Here is a 20,564-nt window from a genome sequence, read left to right as displayed (position 1 = left end):
TGTTTCTGCCATTTACCTGAGGTCACTATGAATCCTGGACCACTTTAAAATCTTAGTTTGTGTTTTTTCAGGTTTTAAACCTGTTCAAGGCTTTGCTTGTAGTTACATAGTAGTAGACTTATTTCCCCTTTCCACCCAACACCAAGGTCCAGATGAGCAGATTTACTTGCTACCTCTTTCTTTGTAGCAGCTGTGTCCACCCTGATGCTTTCAGGTGTAGCCTTTGGGGGTCCTAACTTTTAAGAGAGGACTCACCACATTGAGTGGGCCCTGGGTTTCATGTCCTGTCTCTCCCTCCCTGCCCAACATTCAGACAGAAGTTCGAGATCCACTAGTGTTTGGCAGGTCTGTTGCTTTATGACTTCAACTCATTGTGTATATCTTCACCCTCCCAGCTATATTAAAATTTTCTTAAAGTCAGGGGCCATAGAATAGATTTGTTTCATATCTTCTAAAGTACTGCATATTGGAGGAACAGTATGATGGAGGAGTAATGATAACAACAATAGCATTTACTCCATGACAGACAGTTTACATGTCTTATATGTATTATCTCATTTAATCTTCCCAACAGCCCTCAGAGGCATAAACTAACCACATACTACTGCTGAGGCACCTGAGGCACAGAGGGGTTGAGCAACTTGCCCAGGCTCACATAGGGGAGCTAGTACTCAACCTCAAGACAGACTGACTCCATAGCCTACATTCTCTTAATTATTATGACACGGCACATGAGGTTTTATTTGAGGATAATAGTAGAAAATATGGTGTGATAGGACCAAACTGTGTGTGGAGTCATATATCTTGCAGAATTTTGACATGATGTGGTAGGCCCTGTATAATTAAGTGTAATGTCTTGGGAAAACTAAGGTAGTTGCAGTATTGAAGATCAATCGAAGGTGGATATCACAAGCCAATGTACAATGATAGACGGCCTAGATTAATGGCATCCAATTAAATGACTCATTTTTTTTTTTTTTGGTGGTGGTTTTTATTTTATTTTTGTTAACATCATTATTGGAGTATAATTGCTTTACAATGGTGTGTTAGTTTCTGCTTTATAGCAAAGTGAATCAGCTATACATATACTTATATCCCCATATCTCCTCCCTCTTGTGTCTCCCTTCCACCCTCCCTATTCCACCCCTCTAGGTGGTCACAAAGCACCAAGCTGATCTCCCTGTGCTATGCGGCTGCTTCCCGCTAGCTACCTATTTTACATTTGGTAGTATATATAAGTCCATGCCACTCTCTCACTTCGTCCCAGCTTACCCTTCCCCCTCCCCATATCCTAAAGTCCATTCTCTAGTAGGTCTGTGTCTTTATTCCCGTCTTGCCACTAGGTTCTTCATGACCTTTTTTTTTCTTCCCTTAGATTCCATATATATGTGTTAGCATACGGTGTTTGTTTTTCTCTTTCTGACTTACTTCACTCTGTATGACAGACTCTAGGTCCATCCACCTCACTACAAATAACTCAATTTCGTTTCTTTTTATGGCTGAGTAATATTCCATTGCCTATACATGCCACATTGTCCTTATCCATTCATCTGTCAGTGGACACTTAGGTTGCTTCCATGTCCTGGCTATTGTAAATACAGCTGCAATGAGCATTGTGGTACATGACTCTTTGAATTATGGTTTTCTCAGGGTATATGCCCAGTAGTAGGATTGCTGGGTAATATGGTAGTTCAATTTTTAGTTTTTTAAGGAACCTCCATACTGTTCTCCATAGTGGCTGTATCAATTTACATTCCCACCAACAGTGTAAGAGGGTTCCCTTTTCTCCACACCCTCTCCAGCATTTATTGTTTGTAGATTTTTTGATGATGGCCATTCTGACTGGTGTGAGGTGATACCTCACTGTGGTTTTGATTTGCATTTCTCTAATGATTAATGATGTTGAGCATTCTTTCATGTGTTTGTTGGCAATCTGTACATCTTCTTTGGAGAAATGTCTGTTTAGGTCTTCTGCCCATTTTTGGATTGGGTTGTTTGTTTTTTTGATATTGAGCTGCATGAGCTGCTTGTAAATTTTGGAGATTAATCCTTTGTCAGTTGCTTCATTAGAAAATATTTTCTCCCATTCTGAGGGTTGTCTTTTCATCTTGTTTATGGTTTCCTTTGCTGTGCAAAAGCTTTTAAGTTTCATTAGGTCCCATTTGTTTATTTTTGTTTTTATTTCCATTTCTCTAGGAGGTGGGTCAAAAAGGATCTTGCTGTGATTTATGTCATAGCGTGTTCTGCCTATGTTTTCCTCTAAGAGTTTTATAGTGGCTGGCCTTACATTTAGGTCTTTAATCCATTTTGAGTTTACGTTTGTGTATGGTGTTACAGAGTGTTCTAATTTCATTGTTTTACATGTACCTGTCCAGTTTTCCCAGCACCACTTATTGAAGAGGCTGTCTTCTCTCCATTGTATATCCTGGCTTCCTTTATCAAAAATAAGGTGACCATATGTGCATGGGTTTCTCTCTGGGCTTTCTATCCTGTTCCATTGATCTATATTTCTGTTTTTGTGCCAGTACTATACTGTCTTGATTACTATAGCTTTGTAGTATAGTCTGAAGTCTGGGAGCCTGATTCCTCCAGCTCCGTTTTTCTTTCTCAAGATTGCTTTGGCTATTCGGGGTCTTTTGTGTTTCCATACAAATTGTGAAAATTTTTGTTCTAGTTCTGTGACAAATGCGATTGGTAGTTTGATAGGGACTGCATTGAATCTGTAGATTGCTTTTGGTAGAATAGTCATTTTCACAATGTTGATTCTTCCAATCCAAGAACATGGTATATCTCTCCATCTGTTTGTATCATCTTTAATTTCTTTCATCAGTGTCTTATAGTTTTCTGAGTACAAGTCTTTCTCCTCCTTAGGTAGGTTTATTCCTAGGTTTTTTATTCTTTTTGTTGAAGTGGTAAATGGGAGTGTTTCCTTAATTTCTCTTTCAGATTTTTCATCATTAGTGTATAGGAATGCAAGAGATTTCTGTGTATTAATTTTGTATCCTGCTACTTTACCAACTGCATTGATTAGCTCTAGTAGTTTTCTGGTAGCATCTTTAGGATTCTCTATGTATAGTATCATGTCATCTGCAAACAGTGACCATTTTACTTCTTCTTTTCCAATTTGGATTCCTTTTATTTCTTTTTCTTCTCTGATTGCTGTGGCTAAAACTTCCAAAACTGTGTTGAATAATAGTGGTGAGAGTGGGCGACCTTGTCTTGTTCCTGATCTTAGTGGAAATGGTTTCGGTTTTTCACCATTGAGAACAATGTTGGCTGTGGGTTTGTTATATATGGCCTTTATATGTTGAGGTAACTTTCCTCTATGCTTACTTTCTGGAGAGTTTTTATCATAAATGGGTGGTGAATTTTGTCAAAAGCTTTCTCTGCATCTATTGAGATGATCATATGGTTTTTCTCCTTCAATTTGTTAATATGGTGTATCATATTGATTGTTTTGCATATATTGAAGAATCCTTGCATTCCTGGGATAAACCCCACTTGGTCACGGTGTATGATCCTTTTAATGTGCTGTTGGATTCTGTTTGTTAGTATTTTGTTGAGGATTTTTGCATGTATGTTCATCAGTGATATTGGCCTGTAGTTTCCTTTCTTTGTGACATCTTTGTCTGGTTTTGGTATCAGGGTGATGGTGGCCTCGTAGAATGAGTTTGGGAGGGTTCCTCCCTCTGCTATACTTTGTAAGAGTTTGAGAAGGATAGGTGTTAGCTCTTCTCTAAAGGTTTGATAGAATTCGCCTGTGAAGCCATCTGGTCCTGGGCTTCTGTTTGTTGGAAGATTTTTAATCACAGTCTCAGTTTCAGTGCTTGTGATTGGTCTGTTTATATTTTTATTTCTTCCTGGTTCAGTCTCAGAAGGTTGTGTTTTTCAAAGAATTTGTCCATTTCTTCCAGGTTGTCCATTTTATTGGCATATAGTTGCTTGTAGTAATCCCTCATGATCCTTTGTATTTCCGCAGTGTCAGTTGATACTTCTCCTTTTTCATTTCTAATTCTGTTGATTTGAGTCTTCTCCCTTTTTTTCTTGATGAGTCTGGCTAGTGTTCTATCAATTTTGTTTATCTTCTCAAAGACCCAGCATTTAGTTTTATTGATCTTTGCTCTCGTTTCCTTCATTTCTTTTTCATTTATTTCTGATCTTTATGATTTCTTTCCTTCTGCTAACTTTGGGGGTTTTTTCTTCTTCTTTCTCTAATTGCTTTAGGTGTAAGGTTAGGTTGTTTATTTGATATGTTTCTTGTTTCTTGAGGTAGGCTTGTATTGATGTAAACTTCCCTCTTAGAACTGCTTTTGCTGCATCCCATAGGTTTTGGGCCGTCGTGTTTTCATTGTCATTTGTTTCTAGGTATTTTTTGATTTCCTCTTTGATTTCTTCAGTGATCTCTTGGTTATTTAGTAGTGTATTGTTTAGCCTCCATGTGTTTGTATTTTTTACAGATATTTTCCTGTAATTGATATCTAGTCTTATAGCATTGTGGTCAGAAAACATACTTGATAACAATTTCAATTTTCTTAAATTTACCAAGGCTTGATTTGTGATCCAAGATATGATCTATCCTGGAGAATGTTCCATGAGCACTTGAGAAGAAAGTGTATTCTGTTGTTTTTGGATGCAATGTCCTATAAATATCAATTAAGTCCGTCTTGTTTAATGTGTCATTTAAAGCTTGTGTTTCCTTATTTATTTTCATTTTGGATGATCTGTCCATTGGTGAAAGTGGGGTGTTAAAGTCCCCTACTATGATTGTGTTACTGTTGATTTCCCCTTTTTATGGCTGTTAGCATTTGCCTTATGTATTGAGGTTCTCCTATGTTGGGTGCATAAATATTTACAATTGTTATATCTGCTTCTTGGATTGATCCCTTGATCATTATGTAGTGTCCTTCTTTGTCTCTTGTAATAGTCTTTATTTTAAAGTCTATTTTGTCTGATTTGAGAATTGCTACTCCAGCTTTCTTTTGATTTCCATTTGCATGGAATATCTTTTTCCATCCCCTCACTTGCAGTCTGTATGTGTCCCTAGGTCTGAAGTGGGTCTCTTGTAGACAGCATATATGTGGGTCTTGTTTTTGTATCCATTCAGCCAGTCTGTGTCTTTTGGTTGGAGCATTTAATGCATTTACATTTAAGGTAATTATCGATATGTATGTGCCTATTACCATTTTCTTAATTGTTTTGGGTTTTTTATTGTAGGTCTTTTCCTTCTCTTGTGTTTCCTGCCTAGAGACGTTCCTTTAGCATTTGTTGTAAAGCTGGTTTGGTAGTGATGAATTCTCTTAGCTTTTGCTTGTCTGTAAAGGTTTTAATTTCTCTGTCGAATCTGAATGAGATCCTTACTGGGTAGAGTAATCTTGGTTGTACGTTGTTCCCTTTCATCACTTTAAATATGCCCTGCCACTCCCTTCTGGCTTGCAGAGTTTCTGCTGTAAGATCAGCTGTTAACCTTATGGGAATTCCCTTGTATGTTATTTGTTGTTTTTCCCTTGCTGCTTTTAATATTTTTTCTTTGTATTCAATTTTTGATAGTTGGATTAATATGTGTCTTGGAGTGTTTCTCCTTGGATTTATCCTGTATGGGACTCTCTGTGCTTCCTGGACTTGATTGACTATTTCCTTTCCCATATTAGGGAAGTTTTCAAGTTATAATCTCTTCAAATATTTTCTCAGTCCCTTTCTTTTTCTCTTCTTCTTCTGGGACCCCTATAATTCGAATGTTGGTGTGTTTAATGTTGTCCCAGAGGTCTCTGAGACTGTCCTCAATTCTTTTCGTTCTTTTTTCTTTATTCTGCTCTGCACTAGTTATTTCCACTATTTTATTTTCCAGGTCACTTATCCATTCTTCTGCCTCAGTTATTCTGCTGTTGATTCCTTCTACAGAATTTTAAATTTCATTTATTGCATTGTTCATCATTGTTTGCTCTTTAATTCTTCTAGGTCGTTGTTAACGTTGTATTTTCTCCATTCTATTTCCAGGATTTTGGATCATCTTTACTATCATTACTCTGAATTTTTTTTTCAGGTAGACTGCCTATTTCCTCTTCATTTGTTTGGTCTGGTGAGTTTTTACCTTGCTTCTTCATCTGCTGTGTGTTTCTCTGTCTTCTCATTTTGCTTAACTTACTGTGTTTGGGGTCTCCTTTTCACAGGCTGCAGGTTCGTAGTTCCCATTGTTTTTGGTGTCTGCCCCCAGTCGGTAAGGTTGGTTCAGTGGGTTGTGTAGGCTTCCTGGTGGAGGGGACTAGTGCCTGTGTTCTGGTGAATGAGGCTGGATCTTGTCTTTCTGGTGGGCAGGACCACGTCCAGTGGTGTGTTTTGGGGTGTCTGTGACCTTATTGTGATTTTAGGCAGCCTCTCTGCTAATGGGTGGGGTTGTGTTCCTGTCTTGCTAGTTGTTTGGCATAGGGTGTCCAGCACTGGAGCTTGCTGGTCATTGAGTGGAGCTGGGTCTTAGCGTTAAGATGGAGATCTCTGGGAGAGCTTTCGTCGTTTGATATTACGTGGAGCCGGGAGGTCTCTGGTAGACCAATGTCCTGAAGTCAGCTCTCCCACCTCAGAGGCACAGGCCTGACTCCTGGCCGTAGCACCAAGACCCTGTCAGCCACATGGCTCAGAAGAAAAGGGAGAAAGAAAAGAAAGAAAGGAAGAAAAAAGTAAAATAAAATAGTTATTAAAATAAAAAATAATTGTTAAAAATGAAAAAAAAAAGTAATTAAGAAAAGAAAGAAGAGAGCAACCAAACCAAAAAACAAATCCACCAAGATAACAGTGCTAAAATCTATACTTAAAAAAAAAAAAAAAATGGACAGACAGAACCCTAGGACAAATGGTAAAAGCAAAGCTGTACAGACAAAATCACGCAACGAAGCATAGAAGCATACACATACACACTCACAAAAAGAGAACAAGGAAAAATATATATATATCGTTGCTCCCAAAGTCCACCTCCTCAATTTGGCATGATTCATTGTCTAATCAGGTATTCCGCAGATGCAGGGTACATCAAGTTGACTCTGGAGATTTAATCGGCTGCTCCTGAAGCTGCTGGGAGAGATTTCCCTTTCTCTTCTTTGTTCGCAAAGCTCCTGTGGTTCAGTTTTGGATTTGGCTCCGCCTCTGCGTGTAGGTCGCCTGAGGGCGTCTTTTCTTCGCTCAGACAGGACGGGGTTAAAGTAGCAGCTGATTCGGGGGCTCTGGCTCACTCAGGCCAGGGGGAGGGAGGGGTACGGAATGCGGGGCGAGCCTTCGGCGGCAGAGGCCGGCATGACATTGCAACAGCCTGAGGCGCGCCGTGCGTTCTCCTGGGGAAGTTGTCCCTGGATCACGGGACCCTAGCAGTGGCGGGCTGCATAGGCTCCCGGGAGGGGAGGTGTGGATAGTGACGTGTGCTTGCACACAGGCTTCTTGGTGGCTGCAGCAGCTGCCTTAGCGTCTCATGCCCGTCTCTGGGGTCCGCGCTGATAGCGGCCCCTTGCGCCTGTCCCTGGAGCTCCGTTAAGCGGTGCTCTTAATCCCCTCTCCTTGCGCACCAGGAAACAAAGAGGCAAGAAAAAGTCTCTTGCCTCTTCAGCAGCGCCAGACTTTTTCCCGGACTCCCTCCCGGCTAGCTGTGGCGCACTAGCCCCCTTCAGGCTGTGTTCACGCCACCAACCCCAGTCCTCTCCCTGCGATCCGACCAAAGCCCGAGCCTCAGCTCCCAGCCCCTGCCCGCCCCGGCGGGTGAGCAGACAAGCCTCTGGGGCTGGTGAGTGCTGCTCAGCGCCGAGCCTCTGTGCGGGAATCTCTCCGCTTTGCCCTCCACACCCCTGTGGCTGCGCTCTCCTCCGTGGCTCCGAAGCTCCCCCCTCCGCCACCTGCAGTCTCCGCCGGCGAAGGGGCTTCCTAGTGTGTGGAAACCTTTCCTCCTTCACAGCTCCCTCCCACTGGTGCAGGTCCCGTCCCTATTCTTTTGTCTCTGTTTTTTCTTTTTTCTTTTGCCCTACCCAGGTACGTGGGGAGTTTCTTGCCTTTTGGAAGGTCTGAGGTCTTCTGCCAGCGTTCAGTAGGTGTTCTGTAGGAGTTGTTCCACATGTAGATGTATTTCTGATGTATTTGTGGGGAGGAAGGTGATCTCCACGTCTTACTCTTCCGCCATCTTGAACACCTCCTAAATGACTCTTAATAGGTTCAAATGTTTCTGTATAAAAATTGGTGCTGAAAGTTCTTTTTAAGGGGGTATTAACATTTTTTTAATTTACCTTATTTTAAAAATAATACTTTCTTAGGTATAGAAGACAGTATCGTTGGCATTTATACATAATCAATATTTTTAATAAGTTAGATTGAGATATATTTCGCATATATAAAATTCACCCTTTTAAATTGTACAGTTCAGTGGTTTTTAGTATAGTCACAGTTGTACAGCCATCCACCACTATCTAATTTCAGAACATTTTCATTATCCCCAAAAGAAGCCTTAAATATGATTTATACTTAGAGAGCAGTCCATCTTTTATCTGAAATGAGGCAGTAACATTCTTGATTCAAATGAATAGTAGCTGACTTGTAATCATATATAGCGAGCTTTCTAAATTACGTCAAGATTTGATACAAAGAACTAGATTACTAGATTGAGAACACATTGCCTAAGTTATTTTTCTCTTTTAACTATTGAAATCCCCCAGCATTTGGTTTATGGATTTAAGTAATTCCTTATGTCATAAATAAGATGTGGCTCAGCAAATTTTCTTTAACACGAGGTTTTTGTTTTGAATATCAACGTGGTCTTTTTGTGAAGTATTAGGAGAGAAGAACTGTGAATTCCAACCTATTTACACTACCAAGAAAATAGTTCTAGGAGATATCTAGGGTTTGCCTAGGAAGTTTAATCACTTTCCCTTTTCATTTAAGATGCTAGTGACAGTGGGCGTTCTTATAAAACAGTCCTGGACCGTTGGAGAGAGTCTCTCCTTTCTTCTGCCAGTCTATCCCAAGTCTTTCTTCATCTCTCCACCTTGGATCGTAGTGTAATATGGTCTAAGTCTATACTGAACGCCCGTTGCAAGATATGCCGAAAGAAGGGTGATGCTGAAAACATGGTACTTTGTGATGGCTGTGATCGGGGTCATCATACCTACTGTGTTCGACCAAAGCTCAAGGTATTTTTTTCTTCTTCTGCTTCTCAGATTAGAATTGAGACACTGAGATTTTGAGTGACAGATGATTAATGATCATTTATGTGATTTATCAGACTGTGCCTGAAGGAGATTGGTTTTGTCCAGAGTGTCGGCCAAAGCAACGTTCTAGAAGACTCTCCTCTAGACAGAGACCATCCTTGGAAAGTGATGACGAGATGGAAGATAGTATGGAAGGTGAGGATGATGAAGTTGATGATGATGATGAAGAGGGGCAAAGTGAGGAGGAAGAGTATGAGGTAGAACAAGATGAAGATGATTCTCAAGAAGAGGAAGATGTCAGGTAAGTCCTACCATGCAATAAAATGAGAGTTCAAGTCTTTAACTAGACAGTCTCTTGACTTTTCAAATGCAAATGGAATGGTTGGGGCCCGTAATTTAAAAACAAAAAACTAGTGTGCAATATAGTGTCATAAAGTTCCCCTTGCTTTTTATGTATTATAAACATATGAAATTATTCCCAAGGGAGTATAGTCGCTTTGTGAATTTAGCCAGATCATAAAATCAAGTGTAAGTTTAAGTTTGGTTAGGATGTCAATTCAGAGCCACATCGAGGTTGATATTACTTAATTTTTTGCTGAAAGCAGCAAATAAGCAGTCCAGAGGATATTCATGAGATAGAGATGAATGCAGCTCCCGATGCCTCTTTTGCTTTTCTCAAGGAGTTATACCCAAATATTGGTGATCTTGGCAGTCTACAGAGAGAGAGAGAGAAATGCCAGGAAGCACATTGTATTTTTATACTCCTACCGCATCAGCACCTAGAAACAACTTCTATACTACTGTATAGCCAAGTATTCTGCAGCTTAGCAAGCTGTGTCACCCAGGCCTAATGAATGGCTTTGGTTATTCCTGCCGTGGCAGCACTGGGGCCGTCTCCCTTTATTTGTCCCTAAGACCTCCCCTTGTTTTTAACATTTGAACTCCATTCTTGTGGAATCAAGAAAATGAATGTGAAGCAAGGGCAACCTAGAACCAACACAGTACAAAAAGGCCAAAGACTGAGGAGGATGAGTAGAGAGAGCCACCCCCTCTACTTTAAACAAGTTGTTCAATAGCTCCAACTAGCAGGAGCCATTTTCCCTGTAGCTTGTAATGACAGTATTGTGTTAAGCATAAAGATGATAAGGAACTTGGAGAATTTTTGGAAATATTTTAAGTAAACTGGAAGTTCAGGTATGGGGGGAGATGGATATAAGGAGGCTTAATGGGGTTGTATCATCCTTGTCTACAACTTAAAGGCAATTAAAGGGTTGAATCTAGTTTTGTATCTTACAGTAAGAATCAAAAGATGGCAAAGAGATTCTTGGCTTAGTGTTGAGGAACAGTAGGTTTAAGACCTACTTTTGTGGGATCCATTGGCCAAAAGTGTAGGTTACCTCAGTATCAATAGTAATGAAAAGTGACAGTTTCCTGTAGCATAAGGAGACAAAAGATTTGCATTTTAAGTTTTTCAACATGATTAAGTCCATTTTTTCGGTTCTCCTGAGGATTTTATTACAGTTTATCACAACCTAGGATTTGATTTTCATGATGATGTCCTGGAGTTACCAAGAAATTATTAGACATTGTCTTTGCATTACAAAGAAATATATGAAAGCACATTTTAGATTTCCATGAAGAGTTTGCTGATTCTAAGTTTAAAGAACTGAGTACAGGATAAGTCTCAGTAACACAAAAGTTATGTATGTAGAACTCATTGGCTGAGTAGTAGAACAAGGGGGATAGAAGTAATTCATATGTTCATCATTGCTCTGTACAATAATTGTTTCCTAACACTATTTATAGCCCACCAAAACGAAGAAGAACACAAGTTACATTACCAATTAAAACAAGAGGGAGACTTAGCTCTTCTTTCTCAAGTCGTGGCCAACGACAAGATCCTGGAAGATATACTTCAAGGAGTCAGCAGAGTACACCAAAAACAACTGTTTCTTCTAAAGCTACTGGTAGAAGCCTAAGAAAGATAAAATCTGCTCCTCCTACAGAAATTAAATCTTTAAGAATTGCCAGTCGTTCTACTCGCCAGAGTCATGGCCCACTGCAAGCAGATGTATTCGTGGAACTACTTAGTCCTCGTAGAAAACGCAGAGGCAGGAAAAGTGCTAATAATACACCAGAAAATAGTCCCAACTTCCCTAACTTCAGAGTCATTGCCACAAAGTCAAGTGAGCAGTCGAGATCTCTAAATGTTGCTTCAAAACTTTCTCTCCAAGATAGTGAATCCAAGAGAAGAGGCAGGAAAAGACAATCTACAGGTATGAAGAAGTCTAATTTAAGCTATTCTTACCTAAGAAAATTGAGTAATTTGGAAAGATTGAATGTTGAGATACTTTGTATCATTTTTGAAAGGCTGTCCACTATACAGAGTTATTAGGGAGCAACCTGACCTGAAGCATAATGTTCAAGGAAGGGGCAGGTATTTGGAATAAAGGTAAACTACAGTACTAGTATTTCTACTAGTGTAGTAGGGTAGTTGCAAGAAATTTGCAAACAGTGTTCTGTGTTTAATGGAGAGATTTGGCCAATACTTGAACAGCCTCAGTATACCACATTATAACACGTTTCATTCTCTTCCACCTTTGCTTCCTTCAAAACACATGTACTTATCGTCACCTAGACAAGCTACATTAGGTAATTTGATAAGGTTCCCACCTGACATACTGAATTTCGGGGCAGGGAGAGTTGGGAACAGTAATATTGTTAGGGAGTGATCGCCAGCTGTCTTTTTGATTCTGATAATTGTTGTTTTAATATTTATATATATATTATATAAATTGTTTATATATTATATATATTTATGTAAGTTGTTGGTAATATTTATCCATGTAATAATCTCTTTACCCATTTATTTCTAATCCTATCCTCTTTTTTCTTTAATGTCAGTAGTAGTAAAACTTTGATATTTCAAAAAATGAAGTTAAACATAAAAAATGGTACTACTGTTCTTTGAAGAATTTTAGATAGTTTGTATTGCATTATTCAAACCCATGACAGGATTAAGGAATTCACTGGTGGAAGAATGGAACATAATGCAGTCGCCAGGTCGTCAGGTTTGGCAGCGGGGTGGGGGTAGTATCAGGTAACTTTGCACCGAGATCTAATTTAGCTTTTCCTATCCCCTTATGTGTTTTGCTCTTCCCCAATCCTGAACTCCAAGCTATTTGGAAAATAGTACACCTGAAGCATTTTTGTTTTAAGAAAGAAAAAAAAAAAACTCTGCTGAAAAAAATATTGTTGTTGTTAATTGATTTGTGAACTTACTAGCCTGGTTCTAAGGACAAATAAAGGGGGAAATGTGTGGATTAACATTTAAGCAGAGAATTTAAACACCTAGATCTATATATGGACTATACTACTCTTTTCTACTAATTAATTCACGTTAGATCTCATTATATACCTTACATTTTATGAGAAAGCATTTTGCTTTAAGAAAATTCTCCATATAAAATTAGATTTATAAGAATAATCTTTTATTTCATCATTGAGAAATATTTTCTATTATGCAAGGTAATTTATAAAGAGGCCAAGTTTCTAAATCTGAAGAGGTTATTTTCCTAAGGTTGTATTTCAGGAAATGCCAGAGGATTTCATTTTACTGTAGTTAAAAACATATTTTTAATAAAATGGAGTAACAACCCACAAACTTTGTGTTCTAGAATTTCCTTTTGTATTACACTCTTTTTACAATCTGTTCCCAATGAGTGTTTATTTCAATTGGAAATTTTTAAGATCGAAAGGAAATAACGAATACTTGGTCCAGATTTACCTGTCTCTCAGAATGTAAGTCAGTTTAACATCTCAGTGTGTAGAGTGTCGATTTTCTGTTTGAATTTAGTTTGTATTTATATGTCCTGATTAGTTTATGGTGATCAAATATCTTGTTTTGTCATCACCTAAAGTTAACATAATTATTTATTCAGAATCATCTCCTATGACACTTAATCGAAGGAGTTCAGGTCGACAGGGAGGAGTTCATGAATTGTCCGCTTTTGAACAACTTGTTGTGGAATTGGTACGGCATGATGACAGCTGGCCTTTTTTGAAACTCGTTTCTAAAATCCAGGTAATACTACTAGACTTTATAAAATGTATTCATGTGTATTATCTGATTTAGTCTGCATGGCAACTTTAAGGTAGTCAAAATACTTGTTTAGTCACTGTCTACTTAAAAAACAAAACAAATCTTGGAACGTTTGTTCCTATATTGAAAAAAATGGAGCTAGCGTAGTCTCCTCAGTCCCTTCTAGTCCTGTGACTGATTCTTTTTTTTTTTTAATTAATTAATTTATTTATTTATCTTTGGCTGTGTTGGGTCTTCGTTGCTGCACGTGGGCTCTCTCTAGTTACGTCGAGCGGGGGCCACTCTTCGTTGTGGTGCACGGGCTTCTCATTGCAGTGACTTCTCTCATTGCGGAGCATGGGCTCTAGGCACGCTGGCTTCAGTAGTTGTGGCACGCGGGCTCAGTGGTTGTGGCTCGTGGGCCCTAGAGCACAGGCTCAGTAGTTGTGGTATACGGGCTTAGTTGCTCCACGGCATATGGGATCTTCCCGGACCAGGGCTTGAACCCGTGTCCCCTGCATTGGCAGATGGATTCTTAACCACTGCACCACCAGGGAACCCCTGTGACTGATTCTTATAAATGGTGACAGTGTGTTGAAATAACCTCACTTTTTATTCTGTGTAATGAATATGAATAGAGTTGATTCAACTGAGTACCATTATTGGCATTTCTATTATGTAAAACAGTGTTTCTTAAACTTTAGCATACACCACAGTCAATGGAGGGCTTGTTAAAACACAGCTGACTGGGCCCCACCCCAGTCTGTTTCACTAGGTCTGGGATGATGCCCAACCATTTGCATTACTGACAAGTCCCCAGATGATGCTGATGGTGCTGGTCCAGGGACAGCATTTTGAGAAACACTGATGTAAAAGATGGGTACTCTTGAATAACAGAGATAGCCTGACCTAACTAAGGGATTTGAGCTGTTATTTATATATAGGTATGGCAGAATGTGATGTGCCATAGCAGAGGTAGGACAGTGTTAGTTATACTAGAAGTTTAATGGTCTTTCAGAAGTAGAGAAGAGAAGGAATTGATTTGAGCATTTCAGGAGGAAGGAATAGCAGGAATTAGAAAGTTTTTTTATGGAAGAACTATTTGATCTGGTCACTGAAGAAAGATGGAATTTCAACAGTGAGAAATGGAATGAGGACATTTTAGGAAGAGGGGACAACAAGTTAAGACCTAGAAATGAGAATATGGGAATGATGGATGGTTTGAATGGAGCAGAGGGTGTGTTAGAGGGGCCCAGACACAACTAGATTGTAAAGGGCCTCACTTGTCAGTATCAGGTGAAGGTTTCTGAATGAAAAAGTGACATCGTCAGAATTCTACTTTGAGAATTTTAGAACCAGAATGTGAAAGATTAATTAACATTGAATAGCGTCTTATAAAAATTAACTCTCTGGGACTTCCCTGGTGGTCCAGTGGTTAAGAATCCACCTTCCGGGCTTCCCTGGTGGCGCAGTGGTTGAGAGTCTGCCTGCCAATGCAGGGGACACGGGTTCGAGCCCTGGTCTGGGAAGATCCCACATGCCACGGAGCAACTAGGCTCGTGAGCCACAACTACTGAGCCTACACGTCTGGAGCTTGTGCTCCGCAACAAGAGAGGCTGCGACAGTGAGAGGCACGCGCACCGCGACGAAGAGTGGCCCGCACTCGCCGCAACTAGAGAAAGCCCTTGCGCAGAAACGAAGACCCAACACAGCAAAAAATAAATAAATAAATAAATAAATAAATATTAAAAAAAAAAAAAAAAAAAAGAATCCACCTTCCAACACAGGGGACACAGGTTCCATCCCTGGACGGGGAACTAAGATCCCACATGCCACGGGGCAGCTAAGCCCACGTGGGGCAACTAGAGAGAGGCACACGCGCCGCAACAAAAGATCCCACATGCTGCAACTAAGACTCAACGCCGCCAAAAATAAATAAATAAATAAATATTTAACAACAGCAAAAAAATTAACTCTCAGTTGGACTGTAACTTATTTTTCCTGAGTAGTTTTGTGCTGAATTAAGTTTTGTTACATGTATTTTATTCTTTATTACAAATTCAGTCATGGTCATTATAGAAATTTCTTTATAAATACATTTATGTATCTATATATAGAGAGAGAGACAGAGAAAGGAAGAGAACACACAAGCAAACCCATAATCTGTTTTTTCACAATACATTAACGTTTTTTATAGTATCAAATAAGCTTTTACAACATTACAATGACTGAAATGTATTATGTAATTTTAATGGAATAATAGTATTCAGAAGTTAATATTCAGTTGCTTTTAAGGGCAAAACTTGCATGTATTTGACTACTTATCTTCAATAAATTTTCTATAGGAGAGATATATTTGAATTATTTTACAGGTCCCAGACTATTATGACATCATCAAAAAGCCCATTGCCTTAAATATAATTCGTGAAAAAGTGAACAAATGTGAATATAAACTAGCATGTGAGTAATTTATGTTTTTCTCTGATAATTATTTTCCTTTAAGGAGGTAAAGGCTGTTTTTCTTTTTATTTAAATGATGTATATTAACGTAATTGTGTAGATGGCATCCCAAGAAATCCCTAAAATGCTTATGTATGCATATATGGAAATGAAAGGTGGATGGGGATTGAATGAGTTAAAGATATTTTATAGAATCTCATCTCAATAGATGTTCTTTTCAGTTATATAAAATACATCTAATTAAATAATTGTATAATTTCAATAAAACAGTTTTTTAAAGTATTTATAAACAATTTTAAGCTTCAGTTCTGCCACCTTGTTTCAGAGTCTTCAATTTCTAAAGAAAAATGTGGACTTCTGTTTTCTTAATGACATTTCCAGATATGATACAAAGATTGTATTTATAATTTACTTTCTTTCATTCTAATCTCATTTGGTTTTTTCATTCTAGCTGAGTTTATCGATGATATTGAGTTAATGTTTTCGAACTGCTTTGAGTACAACCCTCGTAACACAAGTGAAGCAAAAGCTGGAACTAGGCTGCAAGCATTTTTTCATATTCAGGCTCAAAAACTTGGACTCAACATCACACCTGGGAGTGTGGATCAAGTTAGCACACCACCAGCTGCAAAAAAGTCACGAATCTGATTTTGTCTTTCTAAAGGATATATTTGAAGAAAACAAATTGTTCATGAAAATGGAACATTAAATCATGCTCTAAAGCAGACATATATGTATAAAGCAATAACAACTGATTGACCACATTGAAGTGTGGCCTGCACTATATTCTCAACTTTAATATTAAGCACTCAGGAGAATGTAGGAAAGATTTCCTTTGCTACAGTTTTGTTCAGTATCTAATAAATTTGATAGATGTATTGGCTACAGTACTGGTTTACAGAGATTTTTGTGCATTTTGAGATCATTCATGTGTCCCAGTATCTCAAAAAATATTTTTTCACCTATGATTTATTTTGTCATTGACTTTTTTTTAGAAGTGTGGTATTAAGGGAGATTTATCTACACAGATAAATCTTCCATGATAGCACAGTTTAGAAAAAAGTGTATACATCTAAGAATTGTTTAATGAGCAGATTCTTTCAACACTATACATGAATGAATCCAACTTTATTCCTTGAAGTGCTGTACCAGTGCTGGCTGGAGGTATTGAGTCTGAGTTTATTAACTAGATATTTATTTAGCATTCAAAGTAATTTGTGAATTTGTTTTGTATTTATAAAATTTGTACCTGGAAAATGTTCTTTAATTTTTTAAACATTTTATTGTGTTTTTGTTTTATTTCTCTAACTTCCTTAATGATCAGTCAATAAAAGGTAACACCCTCCCTTTTCCCTGGCAATTCTTTCAGTTTTACAGAACTGTATTATAAGTTTCTATGTACAACTTAAGTGTACAAATAAAATGATACTTTTTTTTTCAAATATTCTGAATTTCTGGAATATTTTACAAATCAGAATTGGACTTCTACATGTGATAAATAGACCATAGGAACCATTGTTTTATTGTACCTGAGTCTCTATAGCAGTGATTTGCATCTTTTTCTGCCCAAACCCTTGAGGAGTAAGATACCTCCCATCAGTAACAGTAACATTCTATGGCAGGGATTCTCATTAAAAAGAGAAAAGAAAGTTTGGAATACGCCCACAACCCTGAAAATTTTTTAAAAATAAAATAAATGCTCTTTCCTAGGTATGGAAAACATAGGGGCCTCAGTTTTGGAGGAATAGCTGTTCCTTTTTAGGATGCAGAAGGAAGTCAGGTATCCTCTGTAGGGCTTTTAGGGAGTCAGGAAACAGAACCATCCCTCTATTTTCTCATCTAAAATCCTGAGGATTTAACGAGGTTCATTTGGGGACTTCCCTGGTGGCACAGTGGTTAAGGATCCGCCTGCCAATGCAGGGGACACGGGTTCAAGCCCTGGTCCGGGAAGATCCCACATGCCGCGGAGCAACTAAGCCCGCGAGCCACTAAGCCCGTGAGCCACAACTATGAGCCCTCGTGCCACAACTACTGAAGCCCGCGTGCCTAGAGCCTGTGCTGCGCAACAAGAGAAGCCACCACAATGAGAAGCCCGTGCACTGCAACAAAGAGTAGCCCCCGCTCACTGCAACTAGAGAAAGCCTGCGTGCAGCAACGAAGACCCAACGGAGCCAAAAATAAATAATTAATTAATTAACTAGGTTCATTTGTTTGGGAAGTTATCCCTCTTTGCTTTCATTTCTTTTTCATATACTCTGAGATGATCAATTCCCTGGCTTCTTTACATGAATATGTTCATATCTGTAACCTTTGGTAAATTTGTAATAATTTCATATGCCAATAACCAAATTTCTTAGAAAGTTTTACTTAATAGCATTTAAGGGAATTCCCTAGTGGTCCAGTGGTTAGGACTCCGTGCTTCCACTGCAGGGGGCACAGGTTTGATACCTGGTCAGGGAACTAGGATCCCGTAAGCCATAAGCCACAAGCCATGTGGCCAAAGAGAAAAAAAAAAGCATTTAAATATTCAAAAGAGAATTCTAAAATATAATTACATTTTAATAGTAAATTACCTGATTACTTAATATTCTTCACTCTTTAATAACAAGTAACTTTTATATTTGTTTTTCTTCTAAGACAAACGTAAAAAGGGGTCATTTCTGATCAACTAATTGTTGAATTATTCAGTCTGAAAGTCAGTCTTAAAACATGCAATTTATCTTATATGTTGCCTTTCTCAGACTCAGTTAAAGTAGAACACTGACTTTTTGGGGAGCAGCGGGGCACACAGCTTGCAGGATCTCAGTTCCCCGACCAGGGATTGAGCCCAGGCCATGGCAGTGAAAGCCCAGAATCCTAACCACTAGGCCACCAGCGAACTCCCAGGACATTGCCTTTTAACCTCCCAGCCAGATTGTCTTATATACAAAAAGCAGCATTTATTCCCATACATATCTGCAGTAATTGAAATTTTACAGAGCAACAAGGTTAACACACAAGGACGTGTGGTAATGGCTGAGAATGTCACATTGCCATGATCAAGAAAGCAGTCAGCATTATTTGACTTCTGTTTTGCTTTTACATTTTTATTCAAGGAGAGAGAACTGCATAATGGAACAAGTAGACCAAAAACATGATTGAGAAAACTTGACAGTGAAGGAGACATTTCAGTCAGTTGGGTATCTCTTACTGAGTTCAGATGAATTATATTTCTAACAGCACTTGATTTGTAATTGCAAGAGAGTGCCAGAAGGGAAAGGAATTAACACATCCTGCTACATACCAAGCCCATTAATATAAAAGTTTTTATCCTTTGTATCTAATAACTATGGGAAATGCTTTTTATGTTAAATAAGGCAAGGACTTCCCTGGTGGCGCAGTGGTTAAGAATACGCCTGCCAATGCAGGGGACACTGGTTCGAGCCCTGGTCTGGGAAGATCGCACATGCCGTGGAGAAACTAAGCCTGTGCGCAACAACTACTGAGCCTACGCTCTAGAGCCTGTGAGCCACAACTACTGAGCCCTCATGCTACAACTACTGAAGCCTGTGCACCTAGAGCCCGTGCTCTGCAACAAGAGAGGCCACCGCAATGAGAAGCACGCCAACCGCAACGAAGAGTAGCCCCCGCTCGCCGCAACTAGAGAAAAGCCCACGCTCAGCAACGAAGACCCAACGCAGCCAAAAACAAATAAATAAATTTATTTTAAAAATAATAATAAATAAATAAAGCAATTGGTTTTGTTATTATTGTTGTTATTCTCTCCATTTTTCAAATGAGGTTTAGACTCAGATGGATTTTGTTTTTCTAAGTACTTGCCCGAGATCACAGAGTAAATGATACCAGGCTGTCAATGTTCTATCTTTCTGGTACACTAGGGTGCCTCCAAGAAGATGAGAAATATGCAGACTTATCTTTGTGAACACTGTAAAAGGGTGGACAAAAGGGAAAATAGAGAATGTATATGTACGTTTATTCGTGTCAGATAATAATCTACATCGCATTTTTTGGAGCAATATTCATTGTAAACACATGATTCTTTTCCTTTTTTATTTGTATTTCTCAGGATCTCTGTCCTAATGTTCTTTATTCATGTACTGAAGGGTGCATTTGTATTGTAAAAGCTGCAGTCTTCCGAACTTTGGATTTAGTTACCATGTATATTTGGCTACAGGGTCCTTATTAATATTTAAGCATATGCAGAAACGTGTGAGAAGCAGAAATTTAATACCTATGCCAAGCTTTGAAGGTAGCAGTTCTTGCAATATCATTCAGTCTCTTATTTGTTTGCTATTTTTTTCCAGTGTTAGAATATTTTAAAATTTTAGAACTTTTCTTGAGAGAAAAGGAGGTATGGTGAGTTACACACGTGGGTAAGTTGTTTGATTTCAGAAAAATGGGCAGAATGCTTAGGTTAATTTCACTAACAAGAGGAAGATTGTACTTAAGCTACAAATTCCACATTAACCTTTATACTCACTGTTGAAGAGAACTTGTAGTATTAAGTAAAGATATCGAAGCAAACCTGTAGAAAAAATATGCAGGAACATCAGTGTATAAGTAATTTAATGGTATATAAATGACTGAGCAATCCTTTATAATCTTTCCGTTCATTCTTTTTCTCAGTTAAAGTTTTATCTTGGGAACCAGTAACTCTTCCTATCAAAGAAATTTGAGGAAATACATTCAGAGTATTGATGGACAAATCTCTGTAAAATTTAAGGTTGTGATTTAAGCCTTTGATTTGGTCAATATTAGAGGTGTATTATTTTTTTCCCCAGTAAAATGAAAAATTTACTTCTTCTAGATATAAAATTAATTAATGGTCATTGTCCAAAAAATAGAAAACA

General features: G+C 38.5%; 1 protein-coding gene across 3 annotated transcripts in view; it reads left to right on the top strand.

The window, feature by feature from the left end:
* The window catches only part of BAZ1A (bromodomain adjacent to zinc finger domain 1A), a 97,249-nt gene extending 80,767 nt beyond the window's left edge, over nt 1-16,482 (top strand). For 2 of the 3 annotated variants that reach the window (XM_061180776.1, XM_061180775.1), the window contains 6 exons: nt 8,908-9,155; nt 9,248-9,474; nt 10,980-11,449; nt 13,115-13,257; nt 15,627-15,714; nt 16,166-16,482. In XM_061180776.1, coding sequence (XP_061036759.1) covers nt 8,908-9,155; nt 9,248-9,474; nt 10,980-11,449; nt 13,115-13,257; nt 15,627-15,714; nt 16,166-16,362 — 1,373 coding nt within the window. In that variant the 3' untranslated portion in view covers nt 16,363-16,482. Of the gene's footprint in view, nt 1-8,907; nt 9,156-9,247; nt 9,475-10,979; nt 11,450-13,114; nt 13,258-15,626; nt 15,715-16,165 lie in introns of those variants that run through there. The other variant, XM_061180777.1, reaches the window with a different exon arrangement.
* Nucleotides 16,483-20,564: the final 4,082 nt, after the last annotated feature.

The sequence above is a fragment of the Eubalaena glacialis genome, chromosome 2 (genome assembly GCF_028564815.1).
Source record: "Eubalaena glacialis isolate mEubGla1 chromosome 2, mEubGla1.1.hap2.+ XY, whole genome shotgun sequence".
In the NCBI taxonomy this organism is placed as follows: domain Eukaryota; kingdom Metazoa; phylum Chordata; class Mammalia; order Artiodactyla; family Balaenidae; genus Eubalaena; species Eubalaena glacialis.
Note: the sequence above shows the minus strand (reverse complement) of the source record. Positions and strands in the feature narration are given on the sequence as shown.